Genomic DNA, 25,397 nt, shown 5'->3' on the forward strand with positions numbered 1-25,397 from the left:
ATTCTCTAGCAAAATTTAGTTGTATAAACAAAACACAACACCTGATGTCTTCAGCCAAGTCTCTCTACTGTGATTATACAATTCCTAATATTTTGACCAATTCTAGTGAAAACTTTTCTGCAAAATGTAGAAGATAGTGTATGAGATCTGAAAAGGCTCTGGAGTGTTCTAGTTTAGATCTCACATGTTGTGGATGAAGAACCTGTGACCTACAAGGGCTTAGGAGTTTGCCCCCAACATGCCCAGCACATGGCAAGTTAGGGGCAGCATCAGGAGCAGATCCTAAGCCTCTCCGTGACCAGGCGAAGGACTTCAGTCCAGCTAGCCCTGGTCCCTCCTCTGGCCTTTGTGGGACCTTCTGTGCCAGCCACAGAGTCCTCATGTGGTTGTTGTGGTACGAGTGAAAGCATGAGATGGAAATCAACGGGATCCCTGGCTTCCTCTCATCCCAGTTCCAATGCTTGTGGACCAAGAGCATAGCTCTAGGATTTGGCTTCGTGTTCTCAAAAGTGGGGATAGCTTTGCCTGCCCCTGCTGCTCCATATGGAAATAGAGAAAGAGCGCTGGACTGGAAGCTGAGGTGGGAGCCCCACCCCTGCCCGTTTTTAGAGTATCTGTGGTTTCAGGCATTGGGACAAGTCCCTTAACTTATCTGTACTTTTCTTGACTCACAACCCAAAAATGGGGATAATAGTACCTACCCTACCCATTTCTGTAAGATCAAAATGGAAAGATGTAAGTGAAAAGTCGTTTATGAGTTGTGAGGAGAAAATGTGAAAAGTCTGGTTTAAGACAGAGCACGGTGGGTGCTTCCCAGGGCCATCTTAAGTAAGGTCAGCCAAAGTGGTCTGCAGTCACGTTCCCAGTGGTGGGGATACGTCAGCCTTTTCTCCAGAAGACGGCGCTCTCGGAGGAGCCAGAGCTGGAGGGAGGCCGGTCCGGCCTGGAGCAGGGAGTCCTTCTGCGCCCTGGCACGGCTCTGCGCTGAACCCACCCGGCATGCGGAGGGCAGACAAGTGCCTCTTGGGCCCGCTTCTCTAACAAATGTCAGAATAATGCCCTTGAACCAGGAGTGAAACTGAGCTATCTAAGGAAAACACTGTGAGCAAATACTGAGAGCCTAGGGAAACCATCTGATTAGAAGAGCTCCCCACAGGAGCGCGTTAGCTGCACACCTTCGGCAGCAGGAGGGCGGCAGCTTCTCGCAGCGGCAGGGCGGGCGGCCGGGATCATGTCCACCACCACATGCCAAGTGGTGGCGTTCCTCCTGTCCATCCTGGGGCTGGCGGGCTGCATCGCGGCCACCGGGATGGACATGTGGAGCACCCAGGACCTGTACGACAACCCCGTCACCTCTGTGTTCCAGTACGAAGGGCTGTGGAGGAGCTGCGTGAGGCAGAGCTCGGGGTTCACCGAGTGCAGGCCCTATTTCACCATCCTGGGCCTTCCAGGTAGGCACCGCACACCCCAGGGCAGGGCCAGGTGAGCCAGGTGAGCGCAGGGAAGGGGGCGTTTGCGCTGAGCCCCACTCCCGCCTCTGGGTGAGGACCCTGGCAGCTCTGGCTCAGAATAAAAGGTGTGAATAAAAGGAGAAGCTGGCTCGTGTCAAATAGGGCAACAGTCATGCAGGAGAAAATCGGAGGGTTAATACTGAAGGTGACGGAATCGCTAGTAAGGAGGCAGGCCTCAAGAGGAATGGGTCTACTGTAAGGGTATGTTCATGATACCTGGAATAAGCTCGTGTTTCTCAAGGAGAAAATAAATTGTGTGCATTACATGCACGTGGCTTGCTCCTGCCTGCACATACATGGCAGCAGGGAAGCAGGATGCTGAGTATTTTGTTATACCTGGAAAAGTTTATTGAGAGCTAATTTCATTTTCTTTCCATTTCAATTAAATTTTTCAAAGTTGGAGTCTCTGTGGGTACCAAAAAGAATGTTGCCATTAAATTATATTCTTTCTCTGCATTTGTATTAAGAATATCTGGTATACTGTCCTAAAAATCCATGTATATCAAAATATAATTACAGAATTATAATTATATTGTGTCAGAATATAAATATAATTACAAATGTGACATCTTTTCACCCCTAAAGATGAAATAAACCCCTGCTTTTAATACAGATAATTACTTCAAATATGCATCATCGCAACTTTGCATTCTGAATAATATGGGAGCTCTATTTGTATTTTTTAAATGCAAACAAGAAAATAATAGATCAAGCTAATTAGTGGCTCTAAGGGGTGGCCAAGATGTGAGTGTGATGGAGAAAGGAAAACAATGTTAGGTTTTGCCTCTCTGAAACAAATACCTTTTATAAACAAGCGGATGGAAATAAATTTGCAAGAAATTGTGAAGAGGCTGCAGAGCCCTTGAAACTGAATTGAATTGTGAAAAGCGATTCAACTAATCCAAGTTCATTTTCAGAAAGAAATAGAAGATGGGTGTCAGAGTAGAAGAACTGGATTATTTATTCTGTTTTTTGGAAGCCACTCATTGCAGGACCAATAGGATCACTGACTCTGTGGAAATACCTGCTTAGGGAAGCAAGGGAGGTAGAACCTGGCCAGAAAAAAGAGAACCAGCCTGAGGAGGGATTATGCTGTAGTGGGAGGGGAGAGGTGAGCCTCAGGAAATGCGACACCGAGTGTTGAGTTGCTGATTATGTCTAATTTTAACTATCATATAAAGAAAAAGATTGTCCTCATATTCAAAATTAAGGCATGATATCTTATGACTTCATGTTCAATAACCTCTCCCCAGGGCCCTACTACATATTATCAATCTCTTGCTCACTCTGTATCACAGTCTCCATACATGGGGCTCCTGAATATTCCCACTCTCCTAAATGGGCAAACCCCATTGCCTCCACTGTGACTTGTCACTCCTATTCTATCAACAGATCCTATCTCCATGACACCCTCTTAGAATAGCTCCACCTCTCCCCCTTGACAGAACAAGATTCTCCTCCCTGCTTTCCTGCTAAGGTCAAACTCTCCTGCTAAGGTCAACCTCCCCAGCAGGGCTCTGAAGGCCTCATGCCACCTGTCTGGGATCATGCCCTGTTGGTCATCCCCTCTCCTCCTTGCCTCTTTCATCTCTTCTCCTCACTTATGCATACGGCCTCCTTTCCGGGGAAATCTGTTGATCCTGATCATTGTCAAGTTCTGTCTCTCTCCTGGGTCACTGACAAACCAAATTAAAAGACTACATTTTTCCACTACCTCTCACCCTTAGCCTTTCTCAGTCTGGTTTCTATCCTTCATCTCTTTAGAATGTTTGCTTTTTTGACCATAGCAGAGGATAAAGAGGAGTCTTTTAGTCACTAACTCCTAGTTCTCAGTTCTCATCTCCTTAGACATTTCAAAACCCAACCAACTTCTGTGGTTCCCCATTCCCAGCTTAATTAGGTGCACACATAACAGCCTGACACCAAACCTTCCTAACCCCTCACCTAACTTCCCTGGCGGTCTCTTACTCCCCCATCCTGTTTCTTCTGTCCTTTCAGTACCCTGGACTTGGTCCTGGACACCCATTGCTCCTGCTCCCCTGAATTCCCCCCTCCACCACCCCAACTGTCCTCTCACAAATCTTCCCCCACACCTCCTCAAGCCCCCAAATTGAATAAAGATTCCACAAGTCTCTGTACCAAACCCAGAGCATTCTCATAGCATTGAGCATATTCGCTCCTCGTGACACTGCTCTCAAATCTGGGAAGCATTTATTGCATACCTACAAAGAGTACACAACACAAAACTGGCCTTGTCGGCGCCGTAAATTCCAGCGGAGGGGACAGGCGTGTGCGTGAATATCAAAGCAAAGGCAACACATGGCATGAGGCTTTGACACAGATGTTTGGAGCACCAGAAAGGAAGTGGTTATTCAGTAGGAAGAGTCAGGAGGGGGGATAATCAGGACAGTTTCAGTAAGGGAGTTCTGTTTGAGTCAGAACTTTAGCTTATTAACTTGGTTATTTTTACATTTGTCTCATTCAGCTTCTATGTGGCGGTTCCCTTCAGCTAAATAAGAATTATTTCCCCAGTTCCCAGAAAAGGGCCTGGTAGAGTGAGTATTCAGCAAAGGACTGATAAATTAAGTTGAATTAAATAGTACGAATAGTTCATTTTAAGTGTTTATGCAAGCCATTGAACTAAAAACAGGTTAAGGTCTTCCTCCAAAAAGGACAGTAAATCATTTCTGTACTACAAAGCTTTTGTTATTATGGCTCCATATATAAAAAAGGACCTGGTCTGGCCGGGCGCAGTGGCTCACGCCTGTAATCCCAGCACTTTGGGAGGCCGAGACGGGCGGATCACGAGGTCAGGAGATCGAGACCATCCTGGCTAACACGGTGAAACCCCGTCTCTACTAAAAAATACAAAAAACTAGCCGGGCGAGGTGGCGGGCGCCTATAGTCCCAGCTACTTGGGAGGCTGAGGCAGGAGAATGGCGTGAACCTGGGAGACGGAGCTTGCAGTGAGCCGAGATCCGGCCACTGCACTCCAGCCTGGGTGACAGAGCGAGACTCCGTCTCAAAAAAAAAAAAAAAAAAAAAAAAAGGACCTGGTCCTCCTCCTGCCTGGAACAGATTTGTTTGTTCATCCAATCATGTATTTAACAAATATCTCTTGCATGCCTACTGTGTTGCAGAGGCTAGAGTTCAGAGACTCTATTAGTCAGAGTAGTTAATGTCTGCTGCTGCAACAAACAAACCTAAACATCTCAATGGCTTAACACAACAAAAGTTTACTTCCTGCCCACATAAAGTCCACTGTAGGAAGAGCAGCCTCCTTGTAGCTACATTATTCAAAGTTGCTGGGGCAAGAGAGTAAAGGCTTGAAGGAGGCACAACAGTTCTTAACTGCTTCAATCTGAAAGTAACACATGTCATTCACAGTGCATTGGCCAGAACTAGCCATATGGCCCCAGGAGCTGGGAGATGTAGGAGCACATAGCTATTTGGTGAGCACCTACTGTCTCTACCACAGGGAGCATTTGAATCGTAACTGCCTGGGCTGCAACACATCAACCACACTTATTTCAGTTCTGCCAGACAGATAATTCCCTGAACATCAAATAGTCAAAACCAATGAGATTGCAGAAGAAGATATACCATTAATTTATATTCAAACAAATATGATTGAATTATATGTGTAAACTATCATCTGATATAAGATAATATATAGTGTGTAATTCAGAGCTAGACATTTTGGTGGGCATGGCCTGGAATCAGGAAAGAGGAGGGGTTTGAGGTAAATTTTTACAATGTAAAAGTTCCCTAGCATTTAATAACAGAGGAATGTAAATATTGCCATGGTGGGGGCGGGTAAAAGCACATTTTTTTCAAAAAGCGAGGAGGAAGAAAGGAACAGTGGATGAGGGAGAGAGGAAGGGAAGGCGAGAAAGAAGAAAGTAGAGAGGGAGAGAGGAAGAGAGGTGGGAGAATTGGTGATGCTAGGTACTTTTATTCCATGTCAAGCCAGACAAAGACCTCTTAGAGAGGGAACCCAGTTGCCACTCATGGAAATCTGAGATGTTTCAGACCCACAAAAGGAGAGGTCCTTGGCTCTCTGAGAAGGATTTTAGGGAAGCTGGAAGAAATGACTTCCTCAAATCCCATCTGGAGGACAGCAAATGTGAATGTCAGGGCCAGTAGCAACGCATTGAGGGCTCTTGGAAACTGTTGGTCACAAGACCATCTGTTGGTAAGCTCTGTCGGTGGTAAGACTGTGGCCAGAGGACTCTGATATGCCTGTCTTTCATCTCCCACAAAAGGCCCACAACAAGCATAGGGGGTTGGAGAAGTAGGAAGTGGGTGCTGCTTTGTGTCCTGTCTCCTAGTTGTGCTGTGAAAAGTCAAGCTGGGCTGAACCACCATGGGAACTGGGGGACAGTTCCCAGCAGCCACCACAGAAGTGTACCCCAGTTCTGCCTATCTGAGTTGAGGGAAGAGGATTTCACCAAAAGCCAGAAAAAAACACTTCTTGGGATTGAGTTTGCAGAAAAGGAGGTACTTTAAATCACTGAAAATCTGTGGCCTTCAAGAAGAGTGTGGACTTAAAAGCAGACAGTCCCCATGCAGCAGGAGTGGCTACGCTACAAATTGGCACCCCAAAATACAAATATCTATTTGATGACTTAGATAAGGAATGGGCAGGAGCTGGGAGTGGTGGCTTACACCTGTAATCCCAGCACTTTGGGAGGCCAAGGTGGGAGGATTGCTTGAGGCCAACAGTTCAAGACCAGCCTGGGCAACAAAATGAGATCCCATCTCTACAGTAAGTTTAAATTTTTTTAAAACTAGCTGGGAACAGTGGTATATGCCTGTAATCCTAGCTATTCGGGAGACTGTGGCAGGAAGATCACTGGAGCTGTAGTTAGAAGTTGCAGTTAACTGTGATCATGCCACTGTACTCCATCTTGGGCAACAAAGTGAAACTTCATCCATCTCTAAAAATAAAATATTTGAAGAGCGTAAGAATGGGCAGGAAGATTACCAGGAGGAAAAGGCTCGAAAGAAACTCAAAAGCTAAAGGCAACAATGCAAGGAGATAAAACAGCCCAAGAGGACACTTGTGGGGCTCCTAAAGGAGCTGGAAGGAATAACAACCAGCCAGGACCTAATGCCTAACTTCCCATCAGAAACAGCCGTGTAAAGTATTTTCTTGCACTTGACGAGGAACTGGGGAAGACAGACCTGAAGCAGAGGAGCTGGATGAAATGCCTGGAGGGAGAAATGTAAGTTTGCAATGATTCTCCCAGAGAGTTTAATTTTGACCTAGAACCCAGAAAAGTGTCACTTGTTAGCACAGAAGTAAGCCTTAAAGTGTTTACAGAAAGGCAAAAGGCAGATACCTATAATACTTTAGTTAATAATCATAGTTATCACTGGGCACAGTGGCTTGCACCTGTAATCCTAGCAACGCAGGAGGCTGAGACAGAAGGATCATCACTTGAACGCAGGAATTCAAGGCCACAGTGATCATGCCACTGCACTCCAGCATGGGCAACAGAGCAAGATCCCACCTCAAAAAATAAATATAAATAAATAATTATAATAATCATTACCAGTTATTAAATTCTTCCTAAGCACAATCTCTGTTCTTGCAAAATCTCACTTAACTTTTCATTCATCTGACAAAAATGTATCATGTCTCTTTGGAACTTACAGTTGTAGAAGAATGTAATTCAATGCAACAGGCTGTATTGTGTAAACTAAAGATAGATTAATGAAGTAAATGGTGGTGGTAGCAGGACTGCATACTTGTATGTTACCAGCTCTGTATAACTGATAGCTCAAGATTCAATCTCATTGTATTCCACACAGTTGATACAGCATGCAGTGCTCTGAGGACAGTGCCAGAAGTAAAATAACTACTATTTATTGAGCTGCATATTGGCTCTTCAGCTTAATCTTTACAAAAATCAGGAAAATGTGTATTAGCTTTAGGTTTAAAAAGTTGAAAACTGAGGCTGGGGGTGAGGGAAGGACATGCCCAAGGCCTCATGGATAGAAGATGGCAGAAACAGGATGTGAACATAAGGCAAAGACTTCCAAGTCTGCATCCTTTTCCCCTGCCCAGACCCTGTTTCTAAATGCAGGAATGGGCTGCCTTTAGAATTGAAGAGCTTGGTCTAGGCTTGAGCACAATAAGCGCAGAGGGTATATGGGCGTTGACCCATTTGTAACAATATCATCAATGATGTGAAATTAGGAGTATGAATTAAGTTTAAAGCATGGATGACTTGCATCCCATTCATACTTGCCTTCCCTGGAAACAGTGGAAAGGACGAGTAAAGGGCCAACAATGAGCAGAATGGAGAGGGGGCAAAGATATGGCAAACTCATGTCCCTGGCTCCATAATGTCCCTGACTTGACATCACAGTCGAGTAATGCTTTTTTTAAAGTGCTTGCAAACATTTTGACTAAATTTGGTAAAGTGGTAAGCCTTACAGTGAGAGGGAAGTGAGCTAGAATCAAGGGCACAGCTTGGCCACCTACATCTCTGGACCTCACTTTCCCCATTTGTGAAACGCCTCACAGTAAGACATTTATATGAAAGTGCTGGACCAGGCACGGTGGCTTACTCCTGTAATCCCAGCACTTTGGGAGGCCAAGGTGGGTGGATCACCTAAGGTCAGGAGTTCAAGACCAGCCTGACCAATATGGTGAAACCCAGTCTCTACTAAAAATATGAACAAATTAGCCGGGCATGGTGGTGTGCGCCTGTAGTCCCAGCTACTCAAGAAGCTGAGACAGGAGAATTGCTTGAACCCAGGAGGCAGAGGTTGCAGTGGGCTGAGATCACCCCACCGCACTCCAGCCTGGCTGACAGCAAGACTCTGTCTCAAAAAAACAAACAAACAAACAAACAAAAAAACAAAGAAAGTGCCCTGTGACCCATTTACAAGATCTAGCTCTTGGCATCACTAAATCATCGCTGCTGTGTCTACATCACTCAGGGTTCTCAAACACTTAGGACATTTGATCTTCTAGCCTTTTTTTCCTCCAAACTCAAAAACATTTTATGAATTCAAATATCCAAAGGAGAGATCACTTAAGGCCCTGTGTTCTCCCTTCCTATCCCCATCCTACGTGTTCTGCGTACTTCACTATATCTCAGCCCCTTTGCAGGCACTGAGGGTCTTGATTTTTTTTTTTATATGACTATCTACATTTTCCCCCTTCTGCTTCAGTGTGTAAAAACAACAGCCACGGGAGAGTTACAGAGTTTCCTATCAACCTATAAATCATATTTACACACACAGGAGTGAAGTTTTAAACCAGACCACATTTAATCCAGAGAACAGTTTCACAAAACCTTCACAAAATCTAAATCAAAAACCCATAAGGGAAAAAAGTGAGACTTCTCATAAGTATCCTTTTTAAAGGAGCTTGTCTGTTTATTTCTTGCTATTGGCTGAATGGTTTCACTGGTTATGAAACCAGTTTGTCTTTCCCCATTTTCCGGTAGAAGAAACCAACCCTAGAAGGTGAAGTGATTATAAGTTAGTTATAAAGTTGGGGAGTCTATTGGTGTTCAGTAAAGCTGCTTTCTCTCTCTTCAAAAGAGAAAGATATTTCAGCATCAGCATGCCTCTTCAAATATGTGGACAAACATGTAAAAGTTACACGTTATTGTGTATGATGAAGACACCACAGGGAGCTGAGAACAGGTCTACACAGCTCAAGAGAACCTTCAACCTAGGTAAATGAGGGTGCTTGCCCTGATTTCTCAATGAGAAAAGCTAGGAACCAGAATGCCTGCTCAGCTTGCGGCTGTGGTGGTCCCCATTTAGATGGCAGGGGCAGCTACCACAAAGCATCATGCCCTAGGATGGCCTAGTCAGTGGTGCAGCATCATTTCTTGGTGGGGAGACACATCATCAGAGTTGTAGGTGGATCTCACCTTAAAGGATGTCTTAGACAGTTCCTGCTGCTATAACAAGATTACCTTAGACTGGGTAATGTATAAACCACAGAAATTTATTCTCACAGTTCTGGAGGCTGGGAAGTCCAAGATCAAGGTGTCAGCAGATTCCATCTGGTAAGGGTTCATGCTCTTCAAAGATAGTGCCTTTTGCTGTGTCCTCATATGGCAGAAGGGACAGAAGGGCAAAAGAGACAAACAGGCTCCCTCAAGGCCTTTTATAAGGGCACTAATGTCATTCCTGAGGGTACCTCCTACAGACCTCACCTCGCAGTAGTATTGCACTGGGGATTACGTTTCAACATATAAATTTTGGAGGGAAAGACACATTCAAATCATAGCAGAGGTGAAGAGGAAGGTCAGTGAAGATAGAAACCACCTATGCCGCCTCTCCTGTCAGCTAGCTCCCCTGCTCATTGAGGGTCTTGTGTTCATTTTTCCTGATCTTCCCCACTACTAAAGGCTGCTAGGTCCAGGCCTTTCTTTTCTTCCTCTTTTCAAATTGTCTTCCCCTCTTGCCCATAGCAATTCACACACATGGCTGTTTCAAATCCTCAACCATATTTTATCATCATGTGAGAGGATTCACGTTTGTATACAGTTAGTACAAGTCAAAGCTATGTGGAGTTGCCAAGGGATACGTTGTTTTTAGGGAAGGAGAGGAAACTGATATTTATTGAGCCTGGCTTAGGTTTATGCCAAGTAGCATCTGATCCTCACATATCTATGCAAGAGATATCTTTGACTCCCTCCAGAACTGAGGACTCGTTTTCATTGAGCTTAAATGACTTACCTAATAACACTCACCTGGTGTCACATTGTTCTGTAGAATTTTACAAGGTACTAAGGACTTCTGTGTTGATTCCCTGGAATCTCTAGAGAATCTAGCCTCTCCCATCTTATTCTCAAGAGCCTTTCTTCTGGGGTCTGGCCTCAGACTACCGTCTTCTGAGCTCCCCTCCTTTGGGCTCCTCCATTAGCCCTCTTGTCTCCAGTCTAGGACCAAGCTATGCCTGAAGGTATGGCTCCTCCCATCCCCCTACTCCACCAGGGCCCCGGTCCAGGCCTTTGGCTGCTAGTGAACTGCTGTCCCATCATCCTCACTCCCACTTCCACTTAGTGATGCCAGCCCCCGAGAACCCTCTTTCAGCCCAACTCTCCGCTCTGAGTACCTCTGCTGAGCCCTTCTTGAAAGCTGTTGTCTCGCATTATTCCTTGAAATTTTGTTATTGAATAATTAAATGAAAATCTCGGCCGGGCGCGGTGGCTCAAGCCTGTAATCCCAGCACTTTGGGAGGCCGAGACGGGCGGATCACGAGGTCAGGAGATCGAGACCATCCTGGCTAACACAGTGAAACCCCGTCTCCACTAAAAATACAAAAAAATTAGCCGGGCGTGGTGGCGGCGCCTGTAGTCCCAGCTACTCGGGAGGCTGAGGCAGGAGAATGGCGGGAACCCGGGAGGCGGAGCTTGCAGTGAGCCGAGATCGCGCCACTGCACTCCAGCCTGGGCGACAGAGCGAGACTCCGCCTCAAAAAAAAAAAAAAAGAAAGAAAATCTCTGGGGGTGAGAACAAACATTAATATTTCTTTAAAAGCGCCCCCAGAAGATGCTCAGGTGCAGGCTGTGTTGAAAAAAACCACACCCAAGAGCACCTCACCTGTCAGCTCACAGCTACTTGGGGAATTAAGGTGTTTTGCAACAGGGAGGGAACACTGAGTTCCCATTTTTCTGTTTGCTTCTTTCAGCCCTGAATCCTGCCCACCCTTCAGGTCTGATAACACTTCATTGTTCATTGGGAAGAATGCTGTAGTCACACTTTTGGTGCAGGGAATCAGGCTTTAGAGCCTGTTGACTCACCTGTTATCAGCTGATAAGCCTCTTGATCAGAATATCAAGTAAGAGAAAAAATGGCTAAAAGAGAAACCTACCTGCTACCTGCTTTGTGGCAGTTTTCTCTGTTTACTTATCTATAGAGAAGATTAGGATCCCAGAGGGTAGGACCGTGCAGGTGGAGGGGAAGGTGAGTTTACCACCATGAATCTCCATGGTCATTACTAGACATAGGAGGTTTCTAGCCATAAGCAGGGGAGCCAATTTCCTCCCACTTACTGGCACCTGCCCCCATGACAGTTGCCAGTGGGACCAAGACTGATGATCGTTGTTTGTAGAATTCTCTTCCCAGCAGAGAAGCAAAGTTAAAATCAGAAGTTTCTTTAGGGAGAAGAGAATCAGAATCAAGTATATAGAGATCAGTGGGATAGAACTAGAATAGGTGGACACTGTCATTCATACTTCAGACAGATATCTGGTGAGAAGGCTGCTAGGGCCTCTGTTCCTCAGACATTGCAGGAGGCACTTGAACAAGTTCTACATTATCTAACTCTCCTTTTTCAGAATTTCTCATTGATTGCCGATTTTTCTGGCATGACAAATTGCTTTATGATACAAACACACCTTAAAGTGAATATGCTGGCAGCTCCACTGATGTTTGACTCAGATGCCCATGATGTTGGCTGTTGTAGGAGAGGGAAATCTTCCCAAGGTGATTGGAGAGAGTTCTCTCCCAGGACTGCTGGAGGAGATGGGAATGCTGTCATCTTGAGAGTCACATTTATAAATAATCTACCAGGCCAGGTTATTCCCTAAGACGATTTGGAGAGTGCTTTCTTCCACATTCTTAGCATCCATTTCGGAGCATGATTGTTTATGGTTGCGTCTCCAAATTTGGAGGATACATTCTGTAAGAGTTTACAGATCCTTGTACCTTGATGGAAGGCAGGACTCTACCTGTTTTTCCAGAATAAGGTGCCTCAAAACAATGTGCTGTGATGGAAAAGTAATGATTTTGAGGCAGTTTTGGATTTGACTCCCAGTTCCGCCTCCTTTCCCTTGATGTGTGTCCTTGGACAAGTTACCTCACCTGAGTGTCCATTTCTTCAACCATAAAATGGGTGATAATTATATTATCTGCATCGTAGGGTTTTTTTTTCCCATGGATTACATTTTTTAATGTCTGAAAATTCCTTACTAGCTTTCACTCAAAAGTAGCAACTGCCTGTGAAAACTAAGGCAGGACAGAACTTTCTGTTTTGTTCACAGTTTCCTCTGAGCCTTTTGCCTATAGCCCTATAGGCAGATTCCCTCAGTATCTCCTTCAAAGAGAAAAAAAAGTGATAAGCATTTCTCCTGTTTCTTTTCCATTTCCAAATTTCAATTTTGCCTGGGTATTATTAACTGGTCTCACTGAGGGTAGGAATGACACCTCCTTTGAGTGTACCCCACAATCCCCTTCTAGTTAAAACTTGGCAAGGTCTCCATCTGCATTTCTAGCTGGCTCCTGACTTGCTCCCTTGGGTCCAGGTGACAGGGGGAGCCTCATGAGGGTTTTGCTTCTCCTTTTTAAAAAATTCCTTCCTGGAAAACTACCCACCAGGATGCTAAAGGTGGCGATCTCCAAGAGTTGGAATAGCAGGTTATTGTTTTTTATTTCCTGTTTATAGTTTTCTATACATCTTGAAATTTTTTATATTGAGCAGTTATTGTTTATATAACTAGGGAAAAAATCAGCAATTTCCCAAAAAAGAAAAATGATGCCCTTTACTTCTTCTCTGATACCACACTGTGGAATGCAATGTCTTTGCAGCTGTGAGACTTGGTGCGAGAGGTCCCCTCACATCTGCAAGGGGCTTCAGCAGCACTCTGGTCATGACTTCGAACTTGGAGGCGTGGAAACTCTCCAAAAACAATAAGACTTTAAAGGTTAGCATGTCTAGACACTGATGAAACCATCTTTCATAAGTTAGAACCTCTTGATTTCAAGTAACAGAACCCCAACCTGAATTAGTTCAAACAGGTAGGGATTTTAAAATAATAATAATAATAATAATAATAATAATAATAATAATGGTGCTGGGATAGCACCTGAAACCTAAGGAAAGAATGTATGTGGACCATAGGAAAAGCTGGAGTCAGGAGCTCAAACACTGACTGTCAGGGCTCTCTACCTCCCTGTTGGGTTTGGTCTGCTTGCCATTATACAGCAGCTCACCGCCTGAAGGAAAACTTGGACGCCCAGGACAGCATCTTATACTTTCAGTCCCTGGAGAGAGACTGGCCGGATGCTCTCTGTGCCCAGCACAGGCATTCTGTATAAGTGTCTCACCTGCCCGGTTTGACTCAGATGCCCATGCTGGATTAATTTGCCATGGTCAAGGCACCGGGTATAAAGTCAGGGCCTGAAAGATCGAGGTCAGTATCACTACTCAAAGTAGGGCCTGTGTACCAAGCTGGCGCACAAACTATGTGTTACCCACCTGAACAGTTCTGGTACCGAAATCAAGAATAAATATTTCTAAACATTTATAACAATTTGACATGTCTGTGACACTCAAGCAGGTGATTTTGTATTTTGCCAGGATGTCAATTTGTGACAGATTGGAAATTTAAATTTTTAAGTAGTTTGAAAAACACTGATTGAAGACATGGCAACTCCTTCAAAAATCATGGACTTAGGAAAAAAGGGGATATACTGGAGGAATAAAATAATTGGTGTCTAGCACATAAGTATCTCCACACAGTTTTGCAGTTCAGCTCCACCATACCAACCCACACTAGGGGCCTTGCCTACTGGAACACATGAAGGACTAATTTGTCTTCCTTGTTAAATTATTTATACTTGTAATAGACACGCTTAGTGACTGTCATTCCCCACTTTGGCATAAGCTCCATGACAACAGAGACCATGTCTGATCTGTTGTTAGCTACTGTCATCCCATGGCCAGTCAGGAGGGCTCAGTAAACAATGATTGCAATGAGTCACAGCAATTTAAGGATGCACTAGAAACAACTTTGGGTATATCTGGAGGTAAGGGCACTGCAGAAGAGTCCCTGTAGGGCCTATACGTACGACTGATTCCTAGAAAGGGAACCGCTGATAAACTGTGGTCCAGTTGAAAGGCCTAATATTGTTATATTGATCTTTTTATATACATCTGAAACCTACAGCTCACCATAATCTTAGTAGTTCCTAGTGGAAAGGGACAAAATTGAGTATCCTTGGTATATCACTTAGCAACCTTGGCTTCATCATATGCTATAAATGAATTCTCGGTTTCCTAAAGTGGACACAACTATGTAAAACTTTTATCACATACGGAAGCACAAGAGAAGAAAAATATTTGGGTTAGAAGTCACAGCTATAAGCTCTATCAGTAATTCGAACTCTCACCTTAGACAAACTATTTTCCCTTTCCGGATCCCAGATTATCAAGCTGTAAAAATGAGGAAGCTGAAATAGGTACAATCCAAGGGCCTCCCCGGTTCCAACCATCCATAATTCTCTGATTCTGTAGACCTCTGAGTGCATGTCCTTCATCAGTCAGAGAATTGTAAGTGATGTATTTTGTATTTCCCACAATTCCACATCCTTTGACAATGGCAAGGTTCACAGTTTATGGACTTTGCTGTCTCTCAGGTGTTTGGTGCAGGTTAGTTGTGGTTTATTAAACCAGAGCCGAATCAAGTGTGCTGAGCTGGTCTGATTCGTCTGCTGTGTCTTGCCCCTTGTCCCACAGCCATGCTGCAGGCAGTGCGAGCCCTGATGATCGTAGGCATCGTCCTGGGTGCCATTGGCCTCCTGGTATCCATCTTTGCCCTGAAATGCATCCGCATTGGCAGCATGGAGGACTCTGCCAAAGCCAACATGACACTGACCTCCGGGATCATGTTCATTGTCTCAGGTAAACACAGAGCCTGGAGTTCCCACTTCTGGAATGTCAAAGCCAAATCATTCTGGTAGAGAAAACGTGACTCCTCCCTACTCCTGAATGTGGTTCAGAACTTTTCATACTGAGATTCACGATCTGAGTGTGGAGGCCCAATTGCGTATCATGAGTGCTAAGGTCCGTCTTAACTGCCACTCCAACCCCAATAGAAGAGGTTCTTAGCTGGATGCAGTGCTTCACGTCTATAATGTCAGCACTTTGAGAGGCCAAGACAGGAGGATCACTTGAGTCCAGGAGTTCAAGACCAGCCTAGGCAGCATTGTGACACCCCATGTTGATTAAAAGAAATGGTTTTTTATTAAAAAACAAACAAACAAACAAACAAAAACAAAAACAAACAAACAAAAAAACTTAGTAAGCTTTTGAATCTTAAATTCAGCTGGAAAAAAAAGGTTCTCAACCCTAAAAGAGTCATGTGACTTGATCCCTAAAAGGCATTTTTTTGGCGAGGCTTTAGAAAGTGATTTTAAGGGAAGATATCTTGACATTACCAAAGAAACAGACCAAAAATATTTGGACTATTGAGCCTTGGTCCCAAGATGTATGAAAAATTTCTTTCTGTACACACACATATTCTTCCACAATTAGCAAGATAAAACATTCTAAGCACCTATCACAATGTTTAGCACATAGTGAGAATTCAGTAATCAATGCTTGGTTATAAGGATACAATATTCTGCAGCCTACTCATCTAAACTCATCTAGGCATAACCTGCCTCAGAAACATTGTAATCCCTTGAAACTAACTCTGGAGATTTCTTTTTCTTTGCCCATAGGTCTTTGTGCAATTGCTGGAGTGTCTGTGTTTGCCAACATGCTGGTGACTAACTTCTGGATGTCCACAGCTAACATGTACACCGGCATGGGTGGGATGGTGCAGACTGTTCAGACCAGGTAACCTCCTAATCTAGGTCTCGTCATTCACCATGATGAATATTGTTATAAGAATCTGATTAAACACATGCGCCTAATGTGACTGTCAGTGCCTGAAATACCAAAAATTTATCAGAGACAACCATGCCATACCATAAATCAACAATCACCTGTAAATTCATAAACTTCATTTCAGTGAAATATCCTTGGTGATATGACTTGAGGCTGATCTGACATTTGCATTGAAATACAGTGACAGTTCATAGTATTTATCTAACACTCTTACACAAGCCCCATTGTGGTGGCGATGAAACAGGCACTATTAACCCAGGCAAGTAAATGAACATCAACTTACATCTACAGTCCATAACTGGAACCTGGCTAGGAACAGGTAAATGTTTGAATAGAAATTAGCAAGGTGCAGTAGGGGTGAGAAAAGTGACGTTCCTTTCTGGTATAGCTGCCTCTTTCTCTCATTCATTAATTCATTTATTCTACAAATGTATTGATCACCTGCTGTAAGCCAAGACATGTTCAGAGTGCTGGAGATACAAAGTCCCCGCTCTCACAGGGGGTACAGTCTGGCAGAGGGAGCTGAAACCCCACTACAATTTGGTGTCTGAAGGAGAGTAGAACTTTTAAAAGACGGAAAAACAATACCAATGCCCATATTCATGTAGTCACTTTAAACGGATATATCTCATAGCAAGAAGCTGGAGCAAATTCCTGAAAAAGAAAGATCTTGTTCTTGGGAAGAAATATAAATATTAGACCTCAGTGACCTGCATCTCTGGATGCATGCACTTGGCATTTTTTCCAGCCACATCAACATGAGGTACAGACGGAGAATGAGGGTATGATAAATCCATTACCCTCCGGCTCCCTGGAACTCCAATCCCCATTCATTTTTCTGCTTTATTTCAAGAATGTAAAGGAAGTGATCCCCAAAAACTTCCCCAATCCTACTCTATGTTCCTCTCATGGTCTCTTAGTTACAGGTGCAACTTAGAAGTAGGTTGACCAACTCATGCCAGTCTGCCTGAGACTTTCCCAGGTTTAGCACTGCAAGTTCCACATTCTGGGAAACTCCTCCATCATGGCCAAACCAGAATGATTGCTCAGGCTACTTAGAAGAGCCCACCTTTCCCAGAGCATTTGGGTACCTGGGGTCATTGCGCTTGCCCAGAGGAGCCATCTACCAGCCACTTTGCACTTAGCACTAATACCTGCCATCACTCTCTCACACCATCTCCCTAGCACCGGCCCCTGTCCTGTGGGCAGGGAGCTTCAGTCCTGGAATTAAGACTATAGAATTCTGAAAGGCCTCCTGAACCTCCCCCTCCATGGATGGGCAGCTGTCTTTCCCTTTCTTTTGTCTTCTCCTTTTCTCCACCCAGAAGGCTTACAAGACAGCCCAGCTGCCAAGAAAGACCTTGGCAGTCACCTTGATGGAGCTTTGGTTCCAGTGCCCCACTTGGTCCTGGAACCCCCCTCCTTCTCCTGTTCCCCGACTCTATTATTGCCACGTTGTATGTAACAGTGGCAGAGCCTAAGCCCCAGACTAGAGCTGCAAACTGCCTGCCCTCACACTGTACATAGACTGCAAGGTATTTTGTATAAAACATTTCATTTTATAATCTGAACCAATCACCAACTTTTAAAAATTAGAAGGGTTAGGCCAGGAGCGGTGGCTCACGCCTGTAATCCCGGCACTTTGGGAGGCTGAGGTGGGCAGATCACAAGGTCAGGAGTTCGAGACCAGCCTGGTCAATATGGTGAAACCCCATCTCTACTGAAAATACAAAATTAGCTGGGTGTGGTTGTGGGCACCTGTAGTCCCAGTTACTTGGGAGACTGAGGCAGGAGAATCACTTGAACCTGGGAGGCAGAGGTTGCAGTGAGCCGAGATCGCGCCACTGCACTCCGGCCTGGACGACAGAGCGAGACTTCGTCTCAAAAAAAAAAAAAGATTAGAAGGGTTAAGGACTGGGTCCCTCAGAAACAGATCCTGAGAAGAGGATCCCAGTGCCAGAGTTTATTAAGAAAGGGGAGATGGGTTAGTAGGAGAGGGAAGCAGGGCCGGGAAGGAAGGGAAGCCAAGCACAGGCGTGATTTCAGGTGAAGCCCTGGGACTCAGCCTGATCCTGAGGAGAGCTGTGCAGTGCAAATTAGACGCCAGAGTTGTCTCAACCCCAAACTAAAGAGCTGAGCTTTCATACCTTGGTGCCAGTCAGTCCCTGTGGGCAGAGTGGCTTCAGTGGCTAAACCAAAGCTAGAATTCCAGAGGCAGCCACAGGGGCCAGCAGGTAAAGGCAAAGGAATACACAAGCAGGGGAAGAGACCCACAGAAACAGTTAAATGGTAGAGCACCACTAGGGCCTACGACAAGGAGACCTCACCGCCCACACACATACGCATACTCTGTTTTCCAGCTTTGTGTAAAAACTCAGAAGATCTGGTAGCATTGCCCTGGGCCCTCATTCTCATATGACCTCCATCTCTGCAGCTGAGAGGCAGCTGCCCTTCTGGCTAGGACTCATTCTGTCCAGTTTACCACAGTCCCCACTCTGCCCGAATAGCCCAACTCATGCTTATAGGGATTTTTCCATATATTACAGTTGAGAAAACAAAATTATGTTCTTCTATCTAGCTCACTTCACTCATTTAAGTTTCTTGCCTGTCCCAGGTAAGTATTTAGGTTTGCTAACCTTGACCCAGAGTATCTAAGTTGAGGAAAAGGACTTCGTCCCTCATGCCCAGAAGATTCATTAACAATGAGAGCTTTGAAGGCAAAGTGACCTGAATTTGAATCCTGACAATATCGTGTCCTTCCTGGGTCATTGGAGAAGTTCCTCAGCCTCGCTGAGCTTCAATCTCTTCGTCTGTAAAATGCGAGTGACAGATACTATCACAGTGGTTATTGGGAAAATTAAACAAGACAGTGGTAAAAAGCACTTATCACTGTATCAGTAAGGGGTTAATACATGGTAGCAATTGTTGTTATCATCATTAGCATTAAGCAATCACTCAACCATCCATAGGGGTATCAAGGACAGGGGCTCTGTCTGTGTCAGGGCCCACGGACCAGGGCTGTCACCAGGAAATCACCTAGGGACCACCCTAGGAAGAGCCCCAGGAAAAGATCTGCTGTTCAGCCCCCAGCCACACTGGGTAGGATGACGGGGCAGGGCTCTTCATGCCAAGGCAGAAGCCCTTAAACCAAATTTCTGTCTTTTTCCCAGTCCAAGGAAATAAAAATAGCCTATAGGTAAATTTTCTCCCAGAACTTTTTCAAGGACTGAACTCAGTCAACCAGTTTTGCTCTACATATTAATACTACACTTGGTCATGAAGCTTACATTGTTTACTTTAATCCTGCTAAATGTGTGTGCTTTTTTTTTTTTTTTTTTTTTTTTTTTTGAGACTGTTGCCCAGGCTGGAGTGCAATAGTGCAATCTCGGCTCACTGCAACCTCCGCCTCCTGGGTTCAAGCAATTCTCCTGCCTCAACTTCCCAAGTAGCTGGGATTACAGGCACCTGCCACCACGCCCAGCTAATTTTTGTGTTTTTAGTAGAGACAGGGTTTCACCATGCTGGCCAGGCAGGTCTCGAACTCCCGACCTCAGGCGATCTGCCTGCCTTGGCCTCCCAAAGTGTTGGGATTACAGGCATGAGCCACCACACCCAGCCAATGTGTGTGCTTTTAAAGCACATCTAAAGTATTGTATTTTCTTAGGTTGCAGAGGTTTGCACACATATTACTTGTCTTCCTATTGTTGGTATAACGTTCTTAGCTTGTGTCGTAGACTTTAAACATATTAGTAATTCATCGAGTTCTACAAACAGTCCCTGTGCTCTTTGGGGAACGCAAAGGGAAACTTCCAAGGAGAGGCACTCCTTTTCCGTGCTGAGCTCTCCTTTTCTGCAGAGCTCGTGGAGCTGGAAATCAAGTTATCAGCTGGCATTAAAATATGCACTGACATCCTAACAGTTTTTGGTCACTTGAAGAAGGATACTGCTCTCCACCATCCAAAAATGTCCATTTGGGATCACAATTATTTTATTCTCAGGAGATTTTGTTCTCAATCCTGATCCGATGTAACTGAGTCCCATTGGAGGCAGGCCCCCTAGGCGAAGGGCACCAGCTTTGGAGTCAGACCACCCCAAGGTAGAATTCTCTTGTGAGCTGGAACAGAAGCACCATGAGCACAGCGTCTCTGTCTACCTTGTTCGTCCAGTGTCCCAGTACCAGGGCAAGGCTCTGCACATTGTAGGAACTCAATAAAGACTTGTTGAACAAATAAGTAAAGACATCAATAAAAGAAGGAATAGTCACTTCAACTTAGTTCCTTCTGAAGGTAATAGCTCTGCCTGCATGGATGGTTGTAAGGGTTATTTGAGATAAGTTAAGATGACTGCTTATTGGCCCATACTGAGAACTCAAGGAACTAAAATTCCTTCAGAAATAAGAATTTGAGATTGATTTTTTTTTTTTTTTTTTTTTTTTTTGGTCAGAGTCTCACTCTGTGGCCCAGGCTGGAGTGCAATGGCACAATCTCAGCTCACTGCAACCTCCACCTCCCAGGTTCAAGCAATTTTCATACCTTAGCCTCCTGAGTAGCTGGGATGAGAGATGTGCACCACCACACCCAGCTAATTTTTGTATTTTTGGTAGAGACAGAGTTTCACCATGTCGGCCAGATTGCTCTTGAACTCCCGACCTCAGTTGAACCTTGGCCTCCCAAAGTGCTAGGATTACAGGCGTGAACCACCGCGTCCAGTCGGGATTGATTTTATATCTCTCAAATTTCTCTTGCCAAACCTTCAAGACACTTTCTTTTGCCAGTAGAGAGGGGAAGGAGATTTCTTGAGATGTTTCACAAAGATTTATAATATTACGGTTGAGTGATGCTGGAATCCCCTGCTGTTTTGCCCCCTCGGTTTAGTCCCAATTCTACTCTCCAGGGTACCTGATCAGTTGGCTGTGACCCACAGGAGTGTGTGTTCATGGGCATGGGCAGGGATGGATGTGGAATCCAAAAGTGGGGACAGAAAGAACAGGCACAGCCAGGTGCAGTGGGCAGAGCCTGGAGAGTTGAGTCAACCATATTGACAGCCACCATCTCCCCACCCAGGTACACATTTGGTGCGGCTCTGTTCGTGGGCTGGGTCGCTGGAGGCCTCACACTAATTGGGGGTGTGATGATGTGCATCGCCTGCCGGGGCCTGGCACCAGAAGAAACCAAGTGAGTCTCCCTGTTCCGCTGCAACTGGACGTTTTATTTGTTCAGGGTCTATTTTAATGTATAACTTGCAGCCAAAAAAAAATTAATCTAGGTATATGGAAGAACTTTATTTGACTTAAGGATTATCGAACTTTCTCTTTTAGGGGAAACCTAAAGGATAGAATGGGAATATTTCAGCCTAGATTGATTTAAATGTGATCCTATTTGTAAGAAAAATCCATCCCTCTTGGTTCCTTCTGAGATTGTTTCATAACTCCATGGTTCTCAACTAGGAGCAATTTGCCCCCCAGGGGATATTTGGCAACATGTGAAGACATTTTTAACTGTTACAATTTTGGGAGGGTGGGGGAAAGTGATACTGGCCTCTGGCAGGTAGAGGCCAGGGATGCTACTAAACACCCTACAGTGCACAGAACTGTCCCACAGCAAAGAAGCATCTGTTCCAAACCGTCAACAGTGCTGCTGCTGAGAAACTCCGCTGTAACTCCCCACATTGAACTGGTGCGGGGAGAGCTGGATTCCAGTGTGGTTCTGCTGCTGACCACCCCTGTGACCTCCAGCAGGTTATTTGCTCTCTGTGTGCCTCTATCACCTCATCCATGAGATGAGCAGCTTGAGGCAATGAGCTGAACGTAGGTACCTTCCAGCTCACAAATTCTATGATCCTTTGATGTAAAATGTTCCCCTGGACATTGTTTCTGGTTCAACTTCATTTTTATTGATTAACAGAGGGAACTCATTAGTTACTGAGGATTTGGGGATACCTCTCTCCACCATCCAGAAATGTCCATTTGGAATCACAATTATTTTATTCTCAGGAGATTTTGTTCTTGGCTCAGCAAAGCTCTAAAGTGCAAGAACTTCTGTTCCACTGCAGAGGCAGAAAAACCAGTGTACCAAAAACCAGGGTTACTAACTATCCTGGTTTGCCCTGGACTGATGGGTTTCCAGGGACACTGTACTTTCAGTGCCAAGACTGACACAGTTTAGGGTAAATAAGAGGTTGGGCCTCCTGACAAAGACATCTACAATCTTGGAATGTTTATTTTTCTTTCAGCTACAAAGCCGTTTCTTATCATGCCTCGGGCCACAGTGTTGCCTACAAGCCTGGAGGCTTCAAGGCCAGCACTGGCTTTGGGTCCAACACCAAAAACAAGAAGACATATGATGGGGGTGCCCACACAGAGGACGAGTTACAATCTTATCCTTCCAAGCACGACTATGTGTAATGCTCCAAGACCTCTCAGCACAGGCAGAGGAAACTCCCAAAGAGCTCACCCAAAAAACAAGGAGATTTCATCTTGACTTCTTATTGCTTTTGACTCACAGCTGGAAGTTAGAAAAGCCTTGATTTCATCTTTGGAGAGGCCAAGTGGTCTTAGCCTCGTGTCTCTGTCTCTAAATATTCCATCATAAAACAGCTGAGTTATCATTTATGAATTAGAGGCTATAGCTCACATTTTCAATCCTCTATTTCTTTTTTTAAATATAACTTTCTACTCTGATGAGAGAATGTGGTTTTAATCTCTGTCTCACATTTTAATGATTTAGATAACTCCCCCCTCTTCCTCCTAGTCAATAAACCCATTGATGATCTAGTTCCCAGCTTATCCCCAAGAAAACTTCTGAGAGGAAAAGGAGTAGATCGACAGACATTATTTTCTGCTGTTTGACTTTTGCCTCCCCACCCCTAGCTTGGCTACTAATAAACATTTACTGAAGAAGAAGCAATAAGAGCAAGATATTTGCAATCTCTCCAGCCCATGATCTGGGTTTTCTTACGCTGTGATCTTAAACATTACCAAACCAAAGTGATCTTCAGCTTGAGGCAACCAAGCCTTTCTACTGCTGTTAGCATCTTCTTATTCCAGCAAGACCATTCTAGGAGTTTCCTGAGCTCTCCACTGGAGTCCTCTTTCTGTCACGGGTCAGAAATTGTCCCTAGATGAATGAGAAAAAAAAATTTTTAATCTAAGTCCTAAATATAGTTAAAATAAATAATGTATTAGTAAAATGATACACTATCTCTATGAATTAGCCTCACCCCTACATGTGGATAGAAGGAAATGAAAAAATAATTGCTTTCACATTGTCTATATGGTACTTTGTAAAGTCACGCTTAAGTACAAATTCCATGAAAAGTTCACTGATCCTAATTCTCTCCCTTTGAGGTTTCTATGGCTCTGATTATACATGATAGTAAGTGTAAGCTATGTAAAAACTAAATAATGTCTGGGCGCAGTGGTTCATGCCTGTAATCCCAGCACTTTGGGAGGCTGAGGAGGAAGGATCACTTGAGCCCAGAAGTTCAAGACCAGCCTGGACAATGTGGAGAAACCCTGTCTCTACAAAATACAGAGAAAAAATCGGCCAGTCATGGTGGCATACACCTGTAGTCCCATATCCTGGGAGGCTGAGATGGGAGGATCACTTGAGCCTGGGGAGGCTGGGGCTGCAGTGAACCATGATCAGACCACTGCACTCCAGCCAGGTGACATAGCGAGATCCTGTCTAAAAAATAAAAAATAAATAATGGAACACAGCAAGTCCTAGGAAGTAAGTTAAAACCAATTCTTTAAAAAAAAAAAAATGTTGAGCCTGAATTAAATGTTATGTTTCCAAGTGACACATATCCACATTGGCATGGTTACAAGCCACTGCCAGTTGGCAGCAGCACTTTCCTGGCACTGTGGTCGGTTTTGCTTTGTTTTGCTTTGTTTAGACATGAGGTCTCACTTTCCAGGCTGGCCTCAAACTCCTGCACTCAAGCAATTCTCCTACCCTGGCCTCCCAAGTAGCTGGGACTACAGATGTGTGCCATCAAAACTGGTCAGTTTTGTTACTCTGAAAGCTGTTCCTTTCTCTGAATTCATCTAGAGTGGTTGGACTGTCAGATATTCGGGCAAAACTGGAAGTTCTTTGTAACCACACACCTTCCCTGAGCTTCCATCACTGCCCTTTTGAGCAGAAAGTCTAAATTCCTTCCAGGACACTAGAATTCCATCCCAGTTCCAAAGCCAGACAGACCCCCTAGGACACTGAGGTAAGAGCAGTCTCTAAAAACTACCCAGAGCAGCACTGGTGCAGGGGAACTTGGCCATTAGGTTACTATTTGAGAGTAAAGTCCTCACATCAATAGCACATACAAAAGTGACCTCCAAGGGGATTGGTGAATACTCATAAGGGTCTTGAGGCTGAATAGACTATGTCTGGAGAAAGAACAGATTATGCCCCATTAAATAATAACAAGTTGTGTTCATCAAGAGTCAGAGCAGTGAGCTCAGAGGCCCTTCTCACTGAGACAGCAACATTTAGACCAAACCAGAGGAAGTATTTGTGGAACTCACTGCCTCAGTTTGGGTAAAGGATGAGCAGACAAGTCAACTAAAGAAAAAAGAAAAGCAAGGAGGAGGGTTGGGCAATCTAGAGCATGAGGATTGTTAAGTGCTCTCTGGATTTGAGTTGAAGAGCATCCATTTGAGTTGAAGGCCATGGGGCACCAGAAAGTCCCCTGGTCAGGTCTCAGGCAGTGCGATGTGGCTCAGCTGGGTTTTTAATAAGCACATTCTCCATCCAACACTTAATTGTTTGAAAGCCTCCATATAGTTAGACTGTGCTTTGTAATTTTGTTGTTGCTCTATCTTATTGTATATGCATTGAGTGTTAACCTGAATGTTTTGTTACTTAAATATTAAAAACACTGTTGTCCTACAGTTGAATAGCTTCTGCTCTGTTTTCATAAGTTTTGGGAAGTGGAGGTGGGAAGTCCCAACACCTCAACGCCGGATGCGTCTTCATGGGAGTTTTTCTGCTTTCAGAATCCGTTTCTGCTCAGTAGCAGCCTAGCTGCCTAGAGGACAGCTAGGTGTTGGTCCAGACCAGTTTGTGGTTTCTGCAAGTTTGGAAGCCTTAATGAAAAGGAGTTCCCAGAGCAATCAGGCATGCAGCATGGGGTCCAAGGATCCAGTTTAGCCTGTCTGACCCTAAGTGCACCAGCCCAAAGTGTCTAACGTCATTGGCCTGTTTGTGGGCCAATAAAACAAGAGAGCCAGTGCCTGC

General features: G+C 44.6%; 1 protein-coding gene across 1 annotated transcript; it reads left to right on the plus strand.

Annotated features, from left to right (window-relative positions):
* The first annotated feature begins 1,006 nt into the window (after positions 1 to 1,006).
* On the plus strand, positions 1,007 to 25,049 carry LOC105469931 (claudin 18). The gene is made up of 5 exons (XM_011721536.3): positions 1,007 to 1,451; positions 15,010 to 15,174; positions 15,996 to 16,113; positions 21,228 to 21,338; positions 22,396 to 25,049. Exons 1-5 carry the CDS (start codon positions 1,232 to 1,234, stop codon positions 22,565 to 22,567), a joined length of 786 nt encoding a protein of 261 aa, XP_011719838.1. The 5' UTR covers positions 1,007 to 1,231; the 3' UTR covers positions 22,568 to 25,049.
* Positions 25,050 to 25,397: the final 348 nt, after the last annotated feature.

Source organism: Macaca nemestrina, chromosome 2 (assembly GCF_043159975.1).
Source record: "Macaca nemestrina isolate mMacNem1 chromosome 2, mMacNem.hap1, whole genome shotgun sequence".
In the NCBI taxonomy this organism is placed as follows: domain Eukaryota; kingdom Metazoa; phylum Chordata; class Mammalia; order Primates; family Cercopithecidae; genus Macaca; species Macaca nemestrina.

What these genes read in the sequence shown, in the direction of transcription:
- LOC105469931 (XM_011721536.3), top strand. Translation starts at nt 1,232, where the DNA reads ATGTCCACCACCACATGCCAAGTGGTGGCGTTCCTCCTGTCCATCCTG. An exon ending in GATCATGTTCATTGTCTCAG is followed by an intron (nt 15,175 to 15,995) that starts GTAAACACAGAG and finishes CTTTGCCCATAG; the next exon opens with GTCTTTGTGCAATTGCTGGA. An exon ending in CTGGCACCAGAAGAAACCAA is followed by an intron (nt 21,339 to 22,395) that starts GTGAGTCTCCCT and finishes TTTTTCTTTCAG; the next exon opens with CTACAAAGCCGTTTCTTATC.